This window comes from Sciurus vulgaris (genome assembly GCF_902686455.1).
Source record: "Sciurus vulgaris genome assembly, chromosome: 15".
NCBI classification, from domain to species: Eukaryota; Metazoa; Chordata; class Mammalia; order Rodentia; family Sciuridae; genus Sciurus; species Sciurus vulgaris.
In genome coordinates this window covers 61,859,771-61,885,462 of record NC_136476.1, presented here as the reverse complement: position 1 = coordinate 61,885,462, position 25,692 = coordinate 61,859,771, and the positions used below count along the sequence as shown (strand labels likewise).

Below are 25,692 nucleotides of genomic sequence, written 5' to 3'. Positions count from 1 at the left end.
TATAGACGTTATACTATATATAATTGATGCTTCATCTTCTTTTTTAAACTCTACCTTATAGTTGTCATATGTATTATGTATGACAGGGCAAGGAAGGTGAGGAGGGGAGAAAGGGAGAACATAAGAGGACATGAACAGAGAGGGAAGGAAATAGAGACTACAGAAAAAGGAGCAATGAAAAGTACCTAACTCCTTAATATTTATAAGTTCTACAAAGGGCAAACTCAATTTGAAGCTCTTCTGTTCATTTTTCCTATCAAATATAACACTATCCATACCAAACATGCTTATTCGTTTATCAATGACTCATGGCTAAGGCAGGCTTGAAGGCTGATGAGGTGGGGTGAGTGCTTTGGAGAACATTTGTATAGCTAAGATCAGAAAAAAACATTGAAGACCCATTCAAAATTTTATAAATTCTTTTTTCCATAGTTACACATATCTTCAAGAACAAAAGACGGGCTAAAGGGTTACTACTATATTCATGTATTTATTTTTTGTTCTTCCTTCTGAGGTTCCAAGTTTCCTTTTGATATCATCTTGCCTATACAACTTTGCTCTTTCAGAAAATGTCTTAAGACAAATTCTCTATATTTTATTGTATCTTAGGATGTCTTTGTCTCCATTTCTGAATGCTATTTTCTCTAGAGAGGGAATTCTGGGTAGGTAGTTCTTTTTCTCTCATCATTGTATTATTTCACTTTTTTTTTTCCCTACTCATAATTTCTAAGGAGAAATCCAAGGTCACTCAAATTGATATGAGTAACATGTAATATGTTGCTTTCATCTGGATGATTTTAAATTTTTTCTTTTTATTATCTATCAGAATGTAATTTTCTTTGTACTTAAGTTTTGCCAAATATTCCGTCATATCACGTTTTTTTAGCAAATCTTGGAAATTTTAAGCCACTGTTTAAGATAAATTCTCTGCATTAATCTCTTACTGGGATTCTTCTGGTGTTAAGATTAATGTTTTAATATTATCCCACAGGTCCCTCAGATTTTGTTCACTTTTTTCCCAATTTTTCCTCTGAGATTGGAAAACTTTCACTGATCTGTTTGACTTCCTTTTCTCTATCAAGTTTGCACGATTTTTGATTTTTTTGTCATCTTTTCACTTACTTTTTTGTTTTTCTTCCATTCCACTGCTTTTCTTCCTTGCTCAAGGCTTTAAACTTGCAATCCTTTTGCCTCAGCCTCCCACGTTACTGGATTAAAGGTGTGATAATTCCAATATATGGGTCATCTCAGAGTTAGCACCTGAATTTTCTAGTATCTTCCAAGAGTTTTTTTTTTTTTTTTTTTTTTTTTTTTGGTGAGGGAGGAGTATATTCTATAATGTTCCATTGTATCCCAAACTTTATGAATACTGATTTAAGGTTTTATCATATTCCTCAGAGAATGGTTGCATTTTGTTTTAGCAGCAATGTCACTGGATTCAGGTCTAAGTGTTAATCTGTCTTTTGTGGGCTGTAATTTGATGTCAATTTAGTTTCTAGAATGTATGCAGTACTATTTGTGCCTCTCAAGGGTCTGGTCACATTTTAACTTAATAGGAAAGCACATCAGGCCAGTGTTAGGCATGAGTAGCTCAGGGGTGAGCACAGGACCTTTATGTACAATTTAGAGATCTCAACCACACTGCTCCTAATATTCTCCACATTATATCCAAGATTCTTTTTCACAGTATTTGGGCTGGTGAGCTGAAGTGTCCCATACTGTCACATATTTCCATGATTGAGTCTACATAGAAGCAAAGTATCAGAAAAAAGGATAAAAATCACACTCTCTGCATCACAGGAATTTCTTTTCCAGGCTCTTCTGGTCAGAGGATTTTATCTCAATGTTTTAGGCACTAATATGTCTACCACCATTATCATTCCTACCCAAGTACAACTTCATTTCTGGAACTTGCATTAGGTTGGGCTGGTAAAACTTTTTTTTTTTTTTTTTAATTGGAATTTTCTGCACAACTATTCTAGATGCCTTTTTTCCTCTTCATCTGGCCAGAAAAAAAAAAAAAAAATAAGGTTTTTCTTGGTCATTTTTCTGTTCACATTCACAGATATGAGTGTGAGAGATATAGGAGAACAAAACAGGAAACTTAAGGTACTATGTTGGTTATTCTTCATTTTTTATTTCCTTATCAAATATGCTATTATTTACTTTTTAGGGTTTTTCACTTAGCATTATGAATTTTTTTTCCAGAGATTTTAGTTGTTATAAGTGGAAGAGAGAGGGTGAAATAAGTGTACTCCAATTTTATTGGAACTTCAGTCTCAAAGAAAGTAAGTTTAGGAGCTTTTCTAAATCTCACAAAAATATTGAGTATTAAATCATTATTATTTTGAGAAGTCAGGGTCATAGCTTTAAAGAAAACAAAAACTCAAAACCCAGCAAGGAATAACATTCCTTTCTTATTAGATTATTTCTACTTGGATGGCTGTAAATTATCCTGTAGTTTGAGTTCTTGTCATGCATTAAATGACTTCACTACTCCCTGATATAACAAGAATTTTTAAGTGTTCTGCCTGACAAATGATTCACTTGACCTATTTATGAATAAATGCAATTGTTTGGCATTTCTACTACAAAGTGTAAGGATCTCTTAATTTTTCTTCCTAAGTGAAATAACTCCCTAAATGATAAAGGATTTTTTAATCTTGTTAGAATTATTTCCCAGCAAAGTTTAACACTTATAATCATGAATTATACAGTGCCATCTGCATGCTCTTAACAACTTGTGAATTCTAACATGTTAGAAACAAGAAAACTGACCATAACACTATCCCTTGATGATGTACTTAAAATAGTTCTTATGATGAAACAACTTTACTCTTAATAATTATTGTTCTATCCTAACCTTGATAATGAAATCTAATTAAAAAAAAAATACCTTTCTTTATTCTATCATTCCTGAGCAAGTTATTTCACCTGCTTCTGCTGCAGCACCTATTGTAAAATTGGAATAGTACCACCACTTTACATGATTGTTGCCAGGATTGAGGATAAAATATAAGTAAAATTGACAGGCATACAAATTTGTAATTTTGAGAGACTAAGAGGTATTATCTCTCCATACTACCACACCTTCTCATTATCAAACTCATCCACTGTCAATAGATGACATACTTTTTATATCCAGGACTGGGAGAGGAACCATGTGTATCCCATCAAGTAAGTGCTCTTTTCAGAATCCTCATGTGTTTGCCCTTTAAAACGTTACTAACACATTGTGTCACTTTCTAGTGACCAGTTATTTTAAAAAGGCTATAATGACAAGTTTTGTATTGATGTTATGAGGCTGAAGTCAATCAAAGGGACAAAAAGTTATTTTTCAGGGATACAAAAGGAATTTTTGGAGAATTTTATATTTTCTGAAATTGAATTGTAACTAGGAATTAGACTAAGATCTACAAATCAAAAAGGGAAAAAACACCTATCCCTGAGTTTGTGAAGTCAGAAATTCCTGAACTAGACTGTCAATCAGAGTACTTTGTCCATTCATCTTAAAAGTCTCTCATTTTTAGTTTCTAACATAAAAGGTAGCAAGTGCCTCTATTCAATGAATGCATGAACCAACAATTATAATACAGTTCTAACAGTTATCATAGAACTGTGTAACTTTAACCTACTAAATCACCAAGCTATCACCTGTCAATCAAGACCAAGTTATCTCTTCAAAGAAACAGCTTTACCTCTCTGGTTTTTCAGCCCTTTTTGCATTTATTAAAGTATCCATTCAACATAATACATATGTATTAATTACTATAATGTATTATATGTATTTGTTCCTTTCTTCTCTAATACATACCCTTCCCACTCCTGGACCCTAACTTCCAATAGGGAAAGGACAATCTGTCTCCTCTAAGTGCTACCAATATGGATAACAGCTGGCACTTCATAAGACCTACATAGATATAGAATAAAATTGAGTTAACTTGCATGACTACTTTTTACTTTTAGGTTAACACCTTTAGAATACCCTGGACCACACTTCAGTACTCTAAATAGAAAGTCAGAATTTCCATGGATTTCTCTCAGGACTCTGAGAGTAGGGTAATGACCAATATTGCATCCATTTCCATTTTTCTTAGCACTATAAGATAGAACAATGGACACACAGTTGGGCTATGTACTATACCAATCTATTCTAAAGCAGTATTTTAATTTTCAAACTTTATTTGAATATTTTTAGGGTCACATGTTTTCTACAAACTATAACCCAATAATAACAACTCTGGTAGGAGCCAGAAACTCCTGCCACCTGGCTCCTCTCAACCCCATGGGACAAAATTTGAAGTCCCACTGCTTACAGCTGTGAGGACTATCCTGATGAATGCTCCAAGGGCAATCAATCTTTTCTTCGGTGGCTTTCATTTTCTGTTAGGTAAAAATGTCATCAGAACATGCTGTCACTTCACCCAACAAAAATCACAAACCCTAATCTGCTACACTATGGTTAAAACAGTGAAAGTCAGAGATTTGGTATAGAACAAGGAATAATAACCCTATTTGCATTAAAAGCGGCTATACTCCAAGCAATTTCTACAAACTGTCATCTATTACAGGGGCAGGGGAGCACTTCTTTGGAAGAGTTGCTTAAGTCTCTCAGACAATGGATTGTTTCCGTAGATACTATAAACCTAGTCACATCTATTCATTTTTATAGTTCAGAGTTCTTTCTACGCACTCCATACAAAGACAAAAATAGTAGGGACAAACTATGCCCCATTGTGTAATGTAGTAGAAAGAAAGAGTTTGAAATAATGTGGATTAAAAATATTTGGCATATTTAAAAGATTTAATTTTTTTTAAATATCTCTGACCAACACTATAGAACCACTAAAGCAGACAAAACCCCAGTTTAGGAGTCAAACACTGGCCAAGTTCATCTACCAAACCTGAGGAGCCCCTTCTCTAGTTCTCTCTTTGGAGATTCCTCCCACACTTTCTGGAAGTTGTGCTTGTGCCAGACTCCATCCTTCAGTTCTAGAATTAGGAAAGATAACATGTTTTATATTGTCATTTAACTGTCCCAGAGCTGCATCATGGCAATCCATCTAGTAATTAGATCAAAGGTGCTAAAACATTAAATTTAGCTTGTGCCTCCAAATTTTCTCTACCATCTATAATCTTCTAACTTTTGCTTAAGTGCCCAGAGCTCTCATAGTTGTTTTTGGTAATTTTGCCCATAATCTCTATTATCTATTGATGAACTGGCTTAGTAGATGACTCCACCATATTGGAAGAGAAATTTTCAAGTCTTTGCTTGCTTTGCATTTGCTGTTAGCTTACATGAAATATATTAAAACAGCAGCAATAAGAATAGCTTTCTTTAAATATTTCAAGTTCTTGAAACTATACACATATTTTATACATTGCTCATACAGGAAAACTCTATTAAGCTTGTGCAATAAATGTGAATGTTTAAGCAGTCAGCAGGTAGTACAGATCAAGTATCCCCAACTCAAAATTTCAAAACATTTTGAGCACTGGTATGATTCTCAAAAATTTTCAGATTTTGTAGCATTTTGGATTTGGAGACTAAAGATGCTCAGCCAGTAGTCTATGAAATACTCCAAAATCTGAAACACTTCTGGTACCAAGCATTTCAGATAAGGGATACTCAAATAGTATTTCCAAAGGCTCTGGGAACCAACTGCCACACCCATACCTTGGCTCTACCACTTATATTAGCACTATGACCAAGTTTAACTTCTTTGCTTAATTCAATTTCCTCAATTACATAATGTTGAGAACAGTTTTTATCTAACTGGGTTATTATAAGAATTAAATATGAAATTAAATACAAGTGAAAATATGCTTGATCAATTGCAGTTGTGTAAAATATTTTTTGTCCCCATTTCCCTTAATATCTTCCCTCTAATTAAAGAACAACATTACTCACAAAAATTTAATATATTTGAGAATCTTCAGAGTGCGAATATATACAAGACAAAAACCAGGAAAGCACACAAGCAGAAATTGTTGCACAGGAAATTAGTAGTACATAATGGCAAATTATTCAACCCCATAAGTTATGCTAAAATAGCAATCAAGTACCATTTTATAATTGTTTAATCAGAAATATTAAAATAAATAGTACTGATTAGTTTTGCTGGTATACTTTGTCGGTGACAGTGAGAATGGATACTGCTATTTTGGTCGATAGATTGAATACTTTTTTGAAAGGAAACAAACTCTACAAGTCTGTTACCTGTGATACTGGACATTCTGTAACTCAGTATTTCTAGCTTTATCTCCTTTCCCTCCTACAATAGATAGAACTCTCTCCAGATTAAATCCTTTCCAATCTGTCCCCAAATATCAATTACTTGGATATTATTGTAACATCTCAAATATGTATGGAGAATGAAGAATGAGAAAGGTTAAAACCCAGGGTCAGGAAATATGAGCATGTTATCAGGGAAAGAATGATAATAGCTAAAGAATTAAGGCTCAAGTATCAGGAAAGGATTTGGGCCCAAAATAATGCATACACAATATGATTAGATTACATCAGAACTTGTAGGATTCATAATTTGGAGACTGTTTTGGCAATGTATCAAGACATAATAAAAAACTACAGATAGTAGTCTCATGATGTTTAATAACTTTAGCTTTCCAGTTCTAAAGGAATTTCACCTCACCCCTTTGAAATGGAAAGCAGAAGGCACCAAGAATTATGATAATCATCAAGCTCTTGAGTAATTTAATAGGACAAATGGATCTATTTATTTATATAGTTTTCAGACTCAAGAAAAAAGATCCATTTAATTTAGTCTGCTAGGTCTTAAACTCTCATTCACCAATAGGTCATTGATTAGAATAATAAAAGGTGCCAATAATCTTTGAATATATATTGAGAGACTGCACATAAACCCACAGAGAGCACCATACAACACACCTCTTTCCAAACTCCCAATAAAATACTCATAAAGCTTAAAAAAAACCTACATATGGTTGCAGAAACCAATTATTGTGCATACAAACATGATATTTCAACATCACTAAAATGAGAAATCTTTTGAAGATCTGTTTCCTATCCCAGGATCTGGCCTTGTGTCCTCAAGAGACTATCCTCAAAAAGCTTGATGCATGCATAATAGCTTTCTTTGTGTTCCCTTTGTTGTTCTAGCTACTTACTTTGCAATTTTTCCTTACCTAAATGATTTTTATCAGCAACAGAAAACAAATTAATACTGCCTTAGGAATTACACTAATTAAAATTGGACCATCAGCTATATTTATCCCATAATTTAATTTCATCTTTTTCTTTATATTTTTGCCTTTCCATATATAATTTACCACCAACTAGGTATCTCAGGTTCCCTAATACAAACACATTAAAAAACTTGCATACAAACAAGCATTTGATGATACATATAAAATCACAACCACACTAATTGGACCAGTTACATTAATTGGGAGAGAAATCTGCTCATTTATAAGTGATAATAAAAAGAAAGAAAAAATATGAGTTAAGTAACAAAATAACATTATATAAACAAATTAGATTCCAAGTTCTTAAAAGATTGTTTGAAAAAAAGGTCAAGGTGCAGGTTTGTATTTTAAACTTCCACCATATGCTCATTTGGGTCCTTTTGCCTTGGATTTTGTTTCCTTGGGAATCCTTCCATTTTGACTTTGAGTAAATCTGGCTACTGTAGAAACACCATCCACAAACTTGGTTTTGAAAAGAACATTTGCATTGTTGAACATGCCTTCTTTTAGGGACACCACAATGAACTTAAAGGAAAAGGAAAAAAAAAAAGCATTAAAAAATTTTCATAATATTCTTGAAAGAGTTCACTCCAGTATCTGACTCCAAGAAAATGGAGTCATACCTTTACATACCAAGAAAAAATATTTGTATTAGACTAGTTTCCACATTTGGTTTCAGAAGTCTCAATGTTACCCCGAGTGCTTCATGGATCAACTTTACTGCTTTCTGACTGCTTCCTGGTGGTTGACAGCTTATTGCTGCTTTTGTTCACTATTCTGCTCCTAACCCTAACTGCCTTAATGAAATTTTTTTTTAGATTTTAATAATAACAAGGTGACAAGTTCCCACAGACCCACCTCAAACCTGAATGTAACCTGTATATAATTAAGGAAAGACACCAGTTACCTACTCAAAAACTGCCACCATAAATAATCTATGACAACAATGATGAATGAAGTCCCTAGGGTTGTATAATGCATAATTTATGCATCTGTATTTGGCAGACACAGTTCCTATAGCAATAGCACAATAAAAATAAACTGTTCTTAGCTTCAAGGGACTTTTCTTCAGCTTTTGGTGGAAAAAAAATGAAAGTTACCCCACTGAATGCCACATAATTTTCTGATTTTTCTGTTAGTATATTCTTAAGAGTTGTGTTCTGACTGTATCCTATGTCAGCTAAACGTAGAAAATAATTACATCAATAATCAATTCTAAATTGGATTCTCCCTTATGCTTACAATTTTAATGTTTGGTTTTTTTCTTTGTAGGAAGACCAAACCCTTATTCCTTCAATGACCATTTGAATGCAAGCTTATTTAAATAGATAATAATGCTTTAGTATTGGTAATTCTAAATATCTCACTGACATTGGTTACTTACTAAAGAATTGTTTTAGAAAACCCAATATTCAGCATTATTGAAACATTCTTCTTTCCTGGTTGTTACCTGAGAATGGGTGAAATGAGTACGCAGCATCTGTCCAATATTCTGGGTGTGAGAAAGATCTAAGGCTGCATCTACCTCATCCAAGATATAAATTGGAGCAGGTTTGAAGAGGAGCATAGATAATATTAATGACAAAGCCACTAAAGACCTAAGAGAAGATTGGTGGAAGAAAAGCCATAAACATTTTGCCATTTTTTACCAAAACACTGAAGCAAATTTGCAATCTAGTTATAAAATACATAGATTTATCTGAAAAGTCATAAAAAAACTTAAGATTCAAACTGCAACATATTTGTTGTATTAAAGTGTTTCTTTTAGCTTTTCATTTTTCCTCTTTCCCTAAGTATACTACTTTCATAGAACAATTTTAATGATGTCGTTATGTTTCACACTCATCCTTCAGTAAAGATCATGTTAGTTTTAACAGTTTTTCTTTGTCCCAACCCCAAATCTTTGTTTACAGCCCAGATAACAGGTGACTGTTGGACATAAATTTGTTAAAATATTTAAACCGCATAACACTTAGGTGCCTTCTTTTAAACTTTTATTATGTATGTACCCTTATGAATGAACATACACACTATATATATTTTTTTTCCTTGGTTCCATTTGCAAGAAACACAGATTATGGCTGATTAACCTAAAAACTTCATAATATCAGAAATTCAAACAATCCTTATCTAAAATTTGTAGTTATACCTACTCCCAAATTCCACAGCTTTATTTTCAGTTATCTTCTAGTTCATCATCCCCTTTAACTGCAGCTGTTTTCATTCTAATCTGGTATGAAGAATCATAACAATTCTTAAAGTATTTTTTCTAAAGAAACATACATCTTATAAAAAAGACGTTTTAATTTTAATACAAAACATTTATAATTATCTAGCAATAAAATAAAAGTTACAATAACACTTATAACATTTATTTTATAACTTCAAATATCTCCTGGCAGTAGTATTAGAATACCAATCCTAAATGTCCCACATTCCAGAATAAATGGGAGAAAACAATGTGTGCACAATAAAGGGGAAACCAAGATTTCGAGCAAAGGAAATGAATGAAACAGCATAATAAAAAAAGCATAGTGAGACTGACAATCACCTCTTTAGAGAGAAGCAAGTTCATTAAGTAAACAAAAATTATTTTTCATTGTCTTTCTGTGCCAATGCACTGAACTTCAACCTTTTTAAAAAAGCCACCTTCACACTATGACTTTAACTATTATGTTGTAGTGTATGGCATATCTAAAAATAATTTTATAGTATCTTAGTCACAGAAATAATTTGTAGATCCCAATAAGAGAAGCGGATATTTCCTGTTTTACTCAAAATATTTTCTAGGACTTTGGCAAAAACAGTTAAAGATACTGAGACTTAAACTTTAGAATTAAATTTTAAGATAGAGCTATCTTTTAGATTCTTGAAACATATCAATTGTATCAAATATGTTGGAAATATATTTCTACTCATAAAAATGGCAAAAGAGTTTATAAGGAAAATTAACAGGTCTCAATGTTTTCTACAAAGAAAGATTTACATATGGTATTATAGAAACAGAACACATGAAAACAATTCAAGGACTAGGAATTGTATACCCTGAAGGAGAATACTAAATACTAAAATAACCAATTTTAATTATATGAATAGTTGCAATTTTCACTCAGGAGGTTTTAATTATTTGTGTGCACGCCAAGAGTCAGACAACATTAACTTTTAAGTTTCGATCAATATGCTGATTTCTGAATCACTGTTAAGTTCAGAGAAACTTCCCTCAATTCCACATTCACATCTTTTCTTCAAAACTCTTCATTACTTTATGTGGATGGAAGGTTCCATCTAATATCACTTTCCTTTTGTCCGAGAACGTCCTTTAAGCATTAGCATAGTTTTGTATCAAATTGTATCAACTTCTTTCAGTGTTTGCTTATCTGAGAAAGTATTTAAATTGTCTTCACTATGAAAAATATTTCTTTTAGCAATAATTATACAGGCTGACATTTTCTTTCAGCACTTCATAAATGTTCTAGACTTTTCTTTTGCAGTGTTAGAAGTCTAAAATCATTCTTATCTTTATTATTTACATATAATATGTCTTCTCCACTGGCTGCTTTTAAAATTTTTCTAATTGTGAGTTTTCAGCAACTTTATATATGCCTTGCTGTGCCAGTGTGCATATGGATGTGTCTTCCCAGAACTCTAATGTGTGACTTTACAGAATTCATTATACATGGAAACTCTAGGGCCATCATTTCTTCAAATATTTTTTTTGTTTTCCCTCCTAATTTCTCTTTGGAATTTCAGTTACATATATATTAGGCATTTCTCCACAGGATACTCTTTTGTTTAAATTTGTTTATCTATTTATAGGGCTGAGGATCAAATCCAGGGCCTTGCATAGGCCAAATAAACACTCTACCACTGAGTCATAGCACAGCCCTTTCTTTCAGTTTTTTTTTTTTTTTTTTTATTTCTTAGGAAGGTTGAATAAATTCTATTGTTATGTCTTCAGGTTTGCTTATCTTTCTTTTACAGTGTCTAATCTGCTGTCAATCCCATGCAGTGAATTTTTCATTTCAGCTATGTTTTTACCTTATAGATATTCCTCTTGATTCCTTTTAATAGCTTCTATTTCTGTTTTTCAAGGAAAAAAATCTAACTTCCTTCCTTATGTCTCGGTTACATACTTTTTGTCATTCCTGGGTCAGTTTCTACTGACTGATCTTTGTTTAGGTTAGCATCACATTTCCTTGATTTTTGTCTTGTCATTTTTATTGATGTTGGACATTATAGTTATCGAGGTTGATTGCTGTGCTAATTTTGTTGTCTTCCTGTAAATGAGTACTGGGCTTTGTTCTGATAAACAGTTAAATAACATGCAGATCAGTTCATCCCTTCAAGGCTGTTGTCCAGTTTCTTAGCATCTGTCTATAGTAGCCTTCATTTTAGGAACAGTTCAGACTTAATAATAAGGTATATTTTCTCTTGTACTTCCCAAAATTCTAACCGATGTCTCCTCAACTTAGTAAGAATAATGAGCTCTATTTGTGTTCCCCTCCTTGCTTCTGATACCCAGAAACTGCCACCAGGGAGAAAGTCAGGGTAAGAACAAGGCTCAGTTCAGCTTCCTCTTTCATGTATCATAATCCTTACCAACTTACTCATTTTCCCATGTTTGAAAAGTTGTTTTTCATATATTGTTTAGTTTTCTAGTTGTTTTTTCTTTCTTCTCCTTTACTGTCTACTAATTTAATCAAATGGTCCAATCACATTAGTACTCATGTTAGGCTTCTTAAATTCTATATATAAAGGTAGCTAAGCAAATCAAAACTGAAATTAGGAGGTAATGAAATGAAGGATTATAATAAAATAAAGAGAATGAGCCATTATAAATTGTAAAGGGATTACCCACCTCTGACCACCACTAAGCTCAGTTAGGTTTTCTTTCCAGGTATTTCCTAAAGCAACCTTGAACTCGAGACCATCCAAAACAGTTTGTCCCTCTGGTGGTGCAAGCATAGCATTTGCACCAGGCAAAAGAGTAGAAAAAATAGATCCAAAGTCTTTGTTCACCTGGATTAAAAAAATCATATTAAAACATCAGAATTTCTTCTTAAGAAGAATCAATTATTGGTGTTATGTACATGCAACTCATCAGATCTTTGTGGTTATCTGTTATTTTAATTTAAAGGTTGGCAAATGCTCTCATATGACATCTGTCCATGTCTACCCATTTAGAACCTGTCTATCCCTGTTGGCACTATGGCAGAGACTGGATGGCTCATCAAGACCAAAATATCTGGACCTGAACTGAGACAGTTTACTAAGAAATACTCTAACTTCCAAGGGTGAATTCGAGGCTATATTTCTACTTCTATTCCAAAGTTTTCATGCTTTTATAGAACATATTATAGGAATATTCAAGAAAAACACAATTATTTCACATAGGGGGAAAAAAACTATAAAAGTTGGAGAATGTTCCCCTATAAATTTTTCCCTCCTATTGATTAATAGGGTAAGATAGGCCAAGGGTCATCAACTAAATGTCTAAGTAAAGCAAGATGTGGTCCAGGAGAAAAGAAGAAATATAATCAAAGAATCAAATTGGTTGAAGGTGTTAAAAGGTTCTCTTCTATATGCTTCATTTCATAGTCAAAGAGGACAGGTGTTATGGGCCAGGAATAGCACTGTACTCCCCCCCGCCCTAACCCCTGCCCCCCCAAAAAAAAGGTGAGGAAGTTATTTGTTCTTCCTCCATCTTGCCACAGTAAGAGACTAATACACAGGAATTCAGGGACAAAATTCTAGTTTGTAACAGGCAAAAAATTTTGTGCATACACATGTAATCAATGATTTGGAAATCTGGTCATCTGTCTTCAAAGACATGACTAATAATTGTTAAAGCAAATTTGAGTGCATACACACACACCCTCCTCCCCAACATACATCCTCAAAATTTGACAGTCATGTTCTCCAGGGAAATCTCCAAATTCAACAGTAGGTACACAAATTGAAATGTAAATATACTTAGGAAGTCTCCAGGAGAGTACTTCTGAAAGCAGTACTTCTGAAAACAGACTTAAATAAGGAACAATAGCTAAAGAGTAATTGCTTACCTGCTATGTAAAATCCTACATAATAGAAGTTGATAATGGAGAAAGTGGCCAGACCATGTTATAAACTCTTCCACCAAGGCTCCTGCTATACAAGGCCATTTTCAGAGCCCAACCACTTATGAAACAGGCAGGCAGCTGCAAGCCAGTCCGATGGCCCAATCCAACAGCCTTCAGTTCCAGGAAGCAGATGCACTGGCTACCCCCAGATTGCCCCCACTCCAGATTTCCTATAAAGTCAGTCATGCAGCCAACAGACACTGAAGGGTACCCCATCTGGGCTTACCAGTATGATCCATTGAAAAGTGCCGTATTCATTGCTGGGCACACTGTAGCATACCAATCTGGGTCCACCCCACTGAACCTCAGAAAATGACAGGTGCCATATCTCTACTGCTGTACCAGCTGTGCCTTGCTTAAAACTACTCACCAGAGCAACCTCACTTCTATAAACCCCGCAGAAACTGATGCCTACACCTACAGCAGGACATACTATGCCCAGTCACCAGAGAACCTACCCTACTTAGATGGGTTGCATAACAGCTGTGAATGCAATTAATCTCACAACCCCTGTAGCCTAAGTTACTGGACACCCACAGACATCACTTATACTGAATACAACTGAAGAAAGTACACAAACACCAGACCATGACACCCATGTGAAACCAAATTCAATACACCCTACCCTACTGACACCCTAGGAAATATTGCCAGGATAAAGTCTTACACCATGAAATCCACCCAATAAAACTGGTAGAGAAAACTGATTCACCAAATGCATAAAAATCAATGTAGAAACACAAGCATAAAAAACAAGGTAACATGATGGCTCCAAAGGAACATCATTACTCTCCAGCAACAGACCCAAATGAAAAGGAAAACCATGAACTGGCTGAAAAAGAATTCAAAATGATTTTTAAGAAAATTTAATGAGATACTACAGAATACAGACAATAAAATTAGGCAGATAATTCATTATGTGAATGAAAAATTCAGCAAAGAGATCATAAAAAAGCATAAAACAAATCTTGGAGAACTCAATAAATAAAACATATAGTTGAGAGTATAAACAGCAAGCTAGACCAAGCAGAAGAAAAAATTTCTGCGTGTGAAGATAGGTCTCTTGAAAGAACCTAGTAAGACAAACAAGAAAAAAAGAAGAAAGCTTATGAGACTTATGGGACACCATTAAGTGAGTAACCATTCACCTTGTAGGTGCTTCAACAGGAAAACAGAAAGAAGATACTGTAAAACTACTTAACAGAATAACTGCTGAAACATTCCAACACAGGAACATCCAAAACCAGGAAGCTCAAAGGACCACTAACAGATTTCACCAGAAAAAGTTCTCTTAAAAGCATAAGGTAAAGAGAGAACTCTAAAAACAGTAAGAGGAAAGAATAAAGTCACTGAACAAAGAGCAGATTTCTCTGCTGAAAGAAATCTTACAGATCTGAAGAGAATGGAATGATTTATTTAAAGTCCTGAAAGAAAAAACTGTCAACCCCAACAAAACTATTCATCAGAAATGAAGATTAAAATAGGTATAACACATTCTAAGAGAAAATCGAGGAAATTCACCACCACAAGATCAGACCTACAAAAAAATGCTTCAGCATTCTATTCTGGAAGTGAAAGAATGGGAAGTACAATCATGAAAACACAAAATTTCAAAATCAACAGAGTAGATAATGTGATTAAAAAGAAAACAAAAAGCTTACCAATATGGAAAACCACTGAAACACAAAGATGAACAAGAAACAAAGGATATACAAAACAAACATAAAAATATTAACAGGAGTATAAAGTTATTTATCAATAATACCTTGAATTTAAATGAATTCCCCAAATAAAAGTTATCAACTGGCTGATTAAGAAACAAAAACAAAACTAGACTCAATAATATGATGCCTTGAAGAAACTTACTTCCTCAATAAAGACATAGCTTGAAAATGAAGGGAGGGAAAAGGATATACCATGCAAATGGAAACCAGAAGTAAGTGGGAATAGTTATACGTCTATCAGAAAACACAGACTTCAAATCAAAAACTGTAGAGACAAGGTTACTATATAATGATAAAGGGATCAATTTCACATGATGAAATAACAATTATAAATATACAAGCACTCCACAATGAAGCACCTAATTATGTAAAGCAACATTACTGGATCTAAAACAAAGAGACTCTAATACAGAAACAGATAGGGACTTCAACACTGTACTTTCATCAACATACCTATCATCCAGACCAAAAAAAAAAAATCAACAAAGTAACATCAGAGTTAAATCACACCATAGACCAAATGAACCTAACAATATATCTGTTATATTCCATAACAGAGTTATGGAATATTTCATCTAATAACTGCAGAAAACATATTCTTTTCAACATCACTGTTATGGTTCAGATGTGAGGTATTCCCCAAAAGCTCACATGTGAGACAATGCAAGAAGGTTCAGAGGAGAAATGATTGGGTTGTAAGAGTCTTAACCCAATCAGTGAATTAATTCTTAATGGGATTAACTGAAGTGATAGAAGTGTGGCTGGATGAGATTGGAATTGGGATGTGGCTTTGGGGTATATATTTTATATCTGGAGAGTGGAGTCTTTCTCTTGCTCTCCCTGTTTCTTGATGTTCCAACAACATAATAGTGCACCATAAGGAACCAGAAATGCAAGAACAAACAAAGTACTAAATTAGTAGAGGAAAGAAATAAAAAAGATGACAGTTTTTACAAATAAACCAAACTAAAAAAAAAAAAAAAAATCAAAGAAATAAAGATTCAATTTTTGAAAAGATAACCAAAATTGGCAAAACTATAGCAAGAAATCAACCTAGGTATGTGTCAATGAATAAATGGATAAAGAAAATGTGGTTATATGCACAATGGAATATTAATTCAACCACTAAAAAGGAATGAAATTCTGTCACTTAAGGAATAGGAGCATATATGCTAATGAATAGGCTCAGAAGGACAAATATTGCATGTTCTTACTTTTATATGAAAGCTAAAGCTGATCTCAGAGAAGGAAAGACTAGAACAGTGGAAAGGATAAGGAGGGATGGAGAGAGAATGGTTAATGGGTATAAGGGGTACAGCTGGATGGAATTAATTCTAATGTTCTATAATAGAGTAAGATAACTAGAGTTGACAACAATTATTTCAAAATTGCAAGTATACAGAATTTTGAATGTTCCCAACAGAAGAAATGTTAAATGTCAGAGATAATCGGTATGTCAATTATCTGGGTCTGATCACTACATATTACATATATTTATTGAAATGTCCCACTATGCCCCTAAATATATACAATTGCTATGTCCACTGAAAATAAAGACAAATTTTTAAAAACCTTGTTACGGAAATGTTTTAGAACTAATATTTGACTTTTGTGAGTCTTTACAAGAGAAACTGAAGATGGTAGAATTGAACAAGCCCCTGGAAGAGGGTTTCTGGTTTCAAAAATTAAACCATTTACCATATGAAATGGCTACTGACTATTTCTAGTTTCAAGCAAAAGCTGAGTGGAATACAACAGATAGTGAGTAGCATCCAAGACGTCTTCCAAGTGTTAAGAGCGTACAGTCTCCTAAGAAGTAAAGAAAATAAATAGAACCTCCTTCAAAAGTAACACTGTCCTGGCAAATGAGGGTAAGAGTAAGAAATAGATAAAGCTAGAAAATAGGATTCAATACAGCTTAAGAACCAGATTAATAGACTATAAGTGTATGACGGACTGACAAAAAAAGCCAAGTCCAAAAACATAAAATTCATTTAAAGTCTGTGAGGGTTAAATTAAGGTGTAAGCACAGGTCCCATTCAAACACAAATTAATCATATCAAATTCTTCTTAGAGTATATAATCAATGATGACATTCTTCATTCTTGCCTCATACAGAATGAAAGAAAGCATTTTAGGACTCAAATACCTTTTGCCAAGCAATATTTAGAGCTTGGTTTTTCTTTTGGTCAAGGTCTTCTATAGTTGCAAGGATTTTGGATTTGTCATTTTCTACAATTCTCTTCTTCTTCATCAAGTCATTATACTGTAAGATTAAAAGGCATACTTTATTTGGTAAATACAGAATTTCCTCCATATTCTGAAATTCATTCAGGAATAAGAGGTTTCATTATTTTAAATATAATACATACAATCCTATTTACCAAAAGGTACAATGTAGAAGAATTACAATGCAAACCAAATTATGAGTAAAGCAAATATATCACCCAAAGGTTTATAGTAAAATTCAATTACTAGAAGTGAGAATTTTTGGGGAGGATTTCTCAAAATATTTTAACCACTAGTATTCTCTTATCTTCCAAGCAATCAAACCAAAAAGGAACATGTGTCATATGTAAATTCATATAATACCCCAGAATAAAAATGGAAAGTCTTAGAAGTAACATGAATAAAATTTCAATTCTTCATCATGATGTATATATCAGTCCCACAGAAGTAGGCTCTTATTCACTCTGACTTTAAAGCATCAGACTCCTCTCCAGAGTCTAGCCATGTTTTTTTTTTTTTTTTTTTTTTTTTCAGCTTCTTGAACATGATGAACTTATTCTCTGCATTTTTTTCCCCCTAGAATTCTCTTTCCCTGTATCTACATTACAGGTGCCGTGACTTTCCAGACATCATCTCTTCATTTGAGGGAGGCTGCAGTGCAATAGTTATTACATGAACAGTAGTATATGCTTTCTACCCTAATTTTCCTCCAAGCTGCACATTTCAAGGAGGCTTCGTATTCTCTCTTAGGAACTCCAGCCAGTCTTGTTCTTTCTCACTGTCCCAGTCCTTAATGGCCAACCTCTCAAAACCTCCTCTTTATATTTTTTCTTGCCTACATCCATGTAATTTCTTATATGAACAAAAACAAAAAAAACAAAAAAAACAAAAAAAACAAAACACGGGCTGGGGATATAGCTCAGTTGGTAGAGTGCTAGGCAAGCAAGCACAAGGCCCTGGGTTCGATCCCCAGCACCACAAAAAAAAAAAACACAAGAAAGAAAGAAAAAAAAAAACCACAAAAAGGTCATTTGCTAATCAACAATAGAGACTTTGACTCTAATGAAAGAAGACCTGATGAATTCTTACAAAAATAAAAATAAAGGCCTAGCTGTCATTATTTTTAAAAAAGTAAATTGTACAATACTGTGCAGTTGATATTTAGACCAAATATTTTCTTCCACAAATATGCCATGTATTTCAAAGTTGTAATGTAGAAAAATGAAAACCAGCATTTTATAGAGAAGATCTCAGCACCTGCACTATTAGCCTGTTTAGTATGTAACATAATACAGATAATACAGATTCTTTGTACATAGAAATGCCACTAATAGTTTTTTAAAAGACTCATAAGAACAAACTTTCTTAGAAGTAAATTGAGCTCATATATACTATCACTTTTGCAGATATCTCATTTACTTTAATATAAAAATTCAAATAGTTTCGTAGAACTAAGGAAAGTATAAGACATTAACACAAAATTACTAAGTTTGCTTCTGCCTATGGGGTCCCAAAGAGCGGGAACTGTGGCTCCCACTGGGTTTTTGTTATGGCAGGATTTTTCAAGTTCATTACTAGAAGATATTAAAATTACCTTTCTAGTACAGAGTTTTATCAGGGTAGGGGAAATGGATAACACGATCAAGTAATCAAGGGCATTACGATATAGAAGATGCTGCTGGATTTACAGAGTACTGAAAAATGGTTATGACAGAACTAAGGGATTAACCGGACCTAAAAGTGCTTTTTTGTTTTTGCGGTGCTGGGGGTTGAACCCAGGGCCTTGTGTTTGCAAGGCAAGCACTCTACCAACTGAGCTATATCCCCAGCCTAAAAGTGTTTTTTATTTACATCAAGAGTAGAATATGTTAATAGCAAAGAGCAAAAGCCACTGGAAATATCATTTAAGGTATACCAGAACAGAAAAACAACTAGTAAAAAAATAAAGTCATAAGAAATGAAGAAAAGGGAGAAAAGGGGAAATAGGAAACAAAGTGCCTAGGATACTGAGCAAATGTTGGATGAAATAATTTCATAGCAGTCACATAGAGCCATCAATGCTACTTTGTTTTAACATGATCAGTTATCCACAGAAGATTGACTTACTCGCTCTTCAGCTTCTGTCAGTACATTCATAGCTCTCATATTGACGTTTCTTCCTAGTTTCTCCTTCATTTCTTGCAGCTTCTGAAGTCTCTGACCAGCTTCTTTGGGGTTGTTAGTTTTGAAATCATAGGCACTATTAGATTGGCCAAAGAGGTGCTTCTCTGCATTAATCCAGTCATAATCTTTCAACATTTTGGATACCTAGCCACATATGAAAATAGAAGGAAATATGATTGCTTAAAAACATTTATAAACCAGTTTCTTAAATATTTACTAATTTTAAATCAAGTCTTTGGGAGAAAAAAATATAATAATCATCTGAAAAATTGAGGTTCACCACTGACAGGAACAGGGATGGATATTTTTACCTGGAGCACAGGGTCAAGAAAAAACAGATCATATAGAAAAAGATCTGAGGCAGGAGAATTGCAAGTTCAAAGCCAGTCAAGGCGCTAAGAAACTCAGTGAGACCCTGTCTCTAAATAAAATACAAAAGAGGGTTTGGGATGTGGCTCAGCGGTTGTGTGTGTGAGTTCAATCCCCGGTACTGACCTCCCCAACAAAAAACAAAAAAAATAAAACATTTGTGACACTTGTTGAAAATAAATATTGTTGAGAAGCAGTTAAAATAGTGTGAGTTCAAAATTATGTTAGGCTGTTGTTCTGCTTTTTATACCAAGTTTTTCATTGAGCAGGATACTAGAATTTTTTCAAAGACCCAGAAACAAAAACTTGATTATTAAAGGTAAAAATGAATACAAACATGCCTTTGCAGCAGCATCTTCTGCTTCCCGTTTATGTTTGCTGATATTGTGGTCTAATTCCTTAATTTTAAGCTGAGAATCATTGTTTTGCTCCTTATGTTTTGCCACTTCTGCATATTTAGCTTTAATTACATTGTCTTGGGCTGTTATCACCTCTTTTTGCTTGGTCAACTCTTCTTGAGCTTTATTCACTGATTCCTAAAAGAAACAAAAACATTAGAGAATAATACAAATGTTTTTATTTTACTAGAAGCTTGTCTGACAGACTTCTGGCATGATGTCAATGTGATTATAATCGGATGGTCATCTAACATTCTACACTTTATATCCCCATTAAGATGACAATGAATTTACACACAGGATAAAGTGAGGACTACCACTGAAAGTAAAACAAGTTGGGGAACAATGTTCATGCAGAAAACAATAGTTTTTGATGGACTCAGTGCAGATGGAATTAATTGGGTGGGAGGAGTAACTACTGGAAGCTAACCTGTGAGGTCTCTCAGAAAAGGAGCATTCTGGGTAGTTAACAAAAAGATAATGTAACAGATTCCCAGATGACCGGAAAGTTAAAGATCAGAGATAGAGATATGGGGGACTGGACCTTGCTCCTTTTCTATTCTGTAATATAAGGCATCTGGATACCAGAGGTAAAAGAAAGTCACAGCATTTGATTCTAATGCAGGGGTCAAAACAGAGAAATAGAAGAGAAAGCAAACCTGTTTTGGAAGGAAGAGACCTATGACACAAAGAAAATACTACCCTTTTTTTCTTTTTTAGTACCAGGGATTGAACTCAGGGGCACTTAACCACTAAGCCACATCCCTAACCCTTTTTTGTATTTTAGAGACAGGGTCTCACTGAGCTGCTGAGGCTGGCTCTGAACTTGAGATCCTCCTGCCTCAGGCTCCCAAGTCACTGGGATTACAGGTGTGCACCACCACGCCCAGCAAAAAAAACTTTTTGCCCTGACGTTCACTACTCTCCTGCTTCCCAAAGTTGAGGCTAATTAACTTCTGAAGTGCTAACTGCCCTTGGGATTTATTCTATCACCATTCCCAAACACCTTTGCTTTGTCCTAGACCTTAAATATCCTTTCTGGTAAAGATACAATCACAAACTCACACAGTGTATATCTAAAACAACAACAAAAACCAAAAACACAATATGCACAACAGAAAACCCCTAGCTCAACTTATATTTAGGTTGGGGGGAAAACAAAGGGCCAAAACAAGTAAACAAAACAGCCCCCCTCCCCAAAACTCTAAGGAAGAACGATCTCCTTAAAGTAGTTACAAGCACCAGTAAAAGTTTAGGTATTTTTTAAGGCATATTTATTAGAAAACAAGTAATTTTGAGCAATAAAAAGTGCTCCATGTCAAGCTCTTAAATGGTCCCAATATGATTAAATTTCCTGTCTAAATTGAGTCATTAGAGGTTTTTCACAGGAAGAAGGCAAATTCTGACATTCATAAAAACTCAAAAGAAATTTTAGCTTTTTAAAAACCTTTCAAGAACAAAAAAAGGAAGTGAATAAAACTCTGACAACATTAAAAGAAAATAATAATAGACAAAGATTTATTAACTAAAACTACTATTAACTAAAACTACACTTGACAAAAACAAGTTTATAAAGTTTATCTCCTATCTAGAGGGTAAAGACTGTACTGCAGATTTAACTGCCAATCTTTTTTACAATGGCAGAAAAATACATAGTAAATCTATCACTTAAGACTGAACACAGATGAGTTGGGATTGTAGCTCAGTGGTAGAGCACTTGCCTAGTATGTGTTTGGCACTGGGTTCGATTATCAGCACCGCATACAAATAAATAAATAAAGGTTCATCAACAACTAGAAGAAAAAGAAAAAGACAACAACAAGAAAAAGACTGAACAGAAATGAAGTTTCTTTTGTTTATCTCAACACGAGAAGTTGGCAGGTAATTTCTGTTTTTAGCTTCCCATAAGTGTGTTTATCTACTCCTATAAGCAAAAGGAAATAATTTTAATGCAGAACTTGAATGAACAACCTTTAAAAATTAAGTAATACATTTTATAGTTTTCTGTTAAGAAAACACTAATACTCTCTTAATGGAATTATGTACATATTTTGATTTTGTTTTTAGATCAAGAAAGGAGGGCATTATTTTCACATTTCTCTTTGGAAACACAATATATCATTTTTAAAAATTCTACAACATGATTCTGATGAAAGGTTAGCAGAAAATATAGAGGAATAGAATGAGGTGAAAAAATATGAGGTTAAAAAGGAACCAAAAGGTAGCTAAAAAAAAAAAAAAATTAAAGTTTTCTTTGAAAGCAAAAAATAAAATCAAATAGAAACTGCAAAACATTAAAATACTAGCAAGTGAGATGAACTGTGATTTTATAATCAGAAAAAGAATAGTTAAAATTCTTACTCTACTGTTCTATTTGTGCAATAAATGTGTTAAAAACAAAAAAGAAATTGAATGTAGTCAAGAATAAAACTAACAAGAAAAATGTACTTTCCAAAGCACTGTACACAACAATGATTAAAACAATCATCTCAAGGGGGAAACGTAAGAAACATAGAAGCAGCTGACAAAAGGGAAAGTGTATGTAAATGGATGAAAGTCCCCTGTTGAATGTCATGTACATTTAATTAACAGGAAACTCAAATGAGTTATACTACTTATAAAAACATCTATAGCTGATAACAGAAAACTTGAAAGTTGTATTACAAAAGGAAAGTAGGAACAGAAATCAACAGAATTCAAGATACCATCATAAGTGATTTCTGAAAGTGAGAACATTCAACAATCAATAATCAAGGACAGTATCTAATAAAGACAATGCTGTAACACTGATTTTCAGGTAACAGAATGTGTTTATAACATTTGAAATCCTCTCAGCTCCAAATCTACCCTTCACTGTCCTACTTCTGAGAATGGAACATTTCTCCCTTGCCAGAAGCAACCATATTGTCTCATCAGTAAATGTTACCATAGGGACAGTGTAGGAATGAAAGGACTTGGTGCTAGTTCCAGTGTGCTTTTATCAAAGGCAGCTGCATCTGGTCTCACAGCATGGGGCTTCACAGGTCTACAGGATGGATACCACCCTGTGGCCTGTGGTCTAGAAACACATGCAGGCCTAGAAATACACGTAGCACTTCACTGTGAACAGTTTCTGCTGACACCCAAAAAAACTTCACCAGTGGGCCACAGTTATGCTTTCTGTAGCTAGATCTGGTCATCAGCCCTGTGAGTGGAGTGGGGGTCTTTACCAGACTTATTCCTCAGTCCTAGGGGCAATTTCCTCTTTTTATTGTTTCTACATTTTTTAGAGTTCTCTTGACACTTTAGTGATCAATTCACACCATCCTAAACTTCTATTACAGTTAATATTTTCTGTAAACTCTGCCTCAATTTACTATTTTTTATATTTTGAGTTGACTGACACTTAAACAATTATTGATGTTATTTCAGGGATTTCTCCATGTGTAACTGCCATTTTTTGCCACATGATTACACAATGACTAGAGTGAAAAGATAGAAAGCATAACAAGTATCTCAGTTTTTCCAATTTGATAAATCTTACCTTATTTTTAGCTACCTCAGCTGCCATTACTTCAATTTGACCTTCATAGGATTTGATAGCCTCATTTACAGCTTCAAGCTGTTGTTTATAAGACGCATGCTCTCTCTTGAGCTCTTCTAGCTCCAGAGTGATAGCTTCAACTTCCTATAGAAACACAGTATCTAGATATTCACACAAGTAATTAACTGTTGACATGTAAATATATATAGGGCTAAAAATTAACAGTACTCTTATTGTTAACTAAACTACAGCTTAGTTATCAAGGACTCAACTACCAAGAGCACATGTTAAACTCCTTCTCCAGAAAAAGCAGGAAACAGAAGCATAATTTTATATTTAAAAAAATGACAAATGGATGTAATTTTATTTAAATTATAAATCCATTGTTATGGATTTAAATAACTATTGATTTCCTTGTCTTTTTATTCATATAGGGAAAATAATATAAAATTTCTACATAACAGATAAATTAGTTTTTTTAAAATCAATTATTCAGTGTACGAAAAAACAATTTTCTTTTTTCCCATTATAACCTTTTAATTCACTAGAAAATACGTTGTGCTGCTATTTAATGACAGAATCTTAAGGTAGGTTAAAAAAAAAACTGAAAGGTAGAATTGGGTGAAAATTACAGATTTTAGTGTTTGGAGACAGAAACAGAGGTTCAAATTCCAACTCTGGAACTATTCAGAAGTACCATGAGTCTACGATTCAATGCAAACATAGCATGCTTTGTCTTCATTCATACAGTTGCTTAGAAAACAGAAACATCAGCTCGCTCAGTGTCTGATATGATACAGTCCCACTATATCATATAATGTACTCCAGAAGGAAGCATTTACTAAGAGGCAACTTTTTTCTTACCTTAAAATTAGTAAGCTAATGCACCCCAAACTCACATGAGACACTCAATTAAAGGATTTTATTGGGCTTATAAGATGCATTAATTTTTTCTTAAAGAACACAACTCACTTTTAGATTTAGGAATCAATATTGATGAATAAGGTCAATGCATGATGTTCTGCCATTGTCTGCTTCATGTTGACTTTAAAAGATTGCTTTCAAGAAATCTTATTACCTGTTGTTTTTCTTTCATTTTCTTACTAGATGCATCTGCCTTTGTTTTGGCACAATCCAGTTTTTTCTGAGCATCTTTTAGTTCTCTCTCTCTTTCAGCTTCTGCATTTTTCATTTTATTCTCCAACACTTCATATTTTTCTTCTAATTTTTTTTGGATTTCTTTGGTGTTTTTTAAGGTCTCCTCACTTTCCTCTGGATCATAAAGTAGTTAAATGTAGCTAAATTAACAATTATAAATTTAACTCAATATAATAAATGGCCTGGAAAATCAGAAGCTAGAGTTTAAAAAAATTAACTATACTAACAATATTCTAAAAATAGTATATTGAAACAGAAATACTATATAAGAGCCATATTTCAAGTATCTGAAGATCTGTGAAATTATTTCTAATGAATAACATCAATTTTACCTACAACTTTTACAAAGATTTTAAGAAACTTACTAAAAAGATCACTACTCATATACACACACATATATGTATATTTATGTATCTATGTATATATTATATACACTTATAATTTTACATACACACGTTGTATTCATCCACCAGTGTTGGGAGTGAACCCAGGACCTCATGCATGCAAAATACACATCCTAACACTAAGTTATGTCCCCAGTCCCACAGTTCATATTTTTAATATAACTAATAGGATAGCCACAGTATTTTTCAGTGATTTTTAATTGCCAGAAAACTTATAGTGGTTTTATGTCCACTAAAACACATTCATGGAGCCTCTCATTAGAGAAACATGAGAACATGTCTAGGATGAAGCATGGAAAAAATATCAAAAAAATAAAAAAGAGTAAGCTGGATTCGGTGGCACATGCCTATAATCCCAATGGCTCAGGTGGCTGAGGC

At 33.6% G+C, this 25,692-nt stretch overlaps 1 protein-coding gene across 2 annotated transcripts in view; it reads right to left on the bottom strand.

Moving 5' to 3' along the window:
* Window positions 1–7,363: 7,363 nt before the first annotated feature.
* SMC2 (structural maintenance of chromosomes 2) overlaps window positions 7,364–25,692 on the bottom strand; it is a 61,490-nt gene continuing 43,161 nt past the window's right edge. For both annotated transcript variants that reach the window (XM_079112702.1, XM_079112703.1), the window contains exons 18-25: window positions 24,831–25,024; window positions 23,753–23,896; window positions 20,173–20,367; window positions 19,406–19,606; window positions 17,220–17,336; window positions 12,086–12,246; window positions 8,678–8,825; window positions 7,364–7,752 (exon numbers count right to left, since the gene is read on the bottom strand). In XM_079112702.1, the coding sequence (XP_078968828.1) occupies window positions 7,594–7,752; window positions 8,678–8,825; window positions 12,086–12,246; window positions 17,220–17,336; window positions 19,406–19,606; window positions 20,173–20,367; window positions 23,753–23,896; window positions 24,831–25,024 (1,319 nt within the window). In that variant the 3' untranslated portion in view covers window positions 7,364–7,593. The remainder of the gene's footprint in view (window positions 7,753–8,677; window positions 8,826–12,085; window positions 12,247–17,219; window positions 17,337–19,405; window positions 19,607–20,172; window positions 20,368–23,752; window positions 23,897–24,830; window positions 25,025–25,692) is intronic.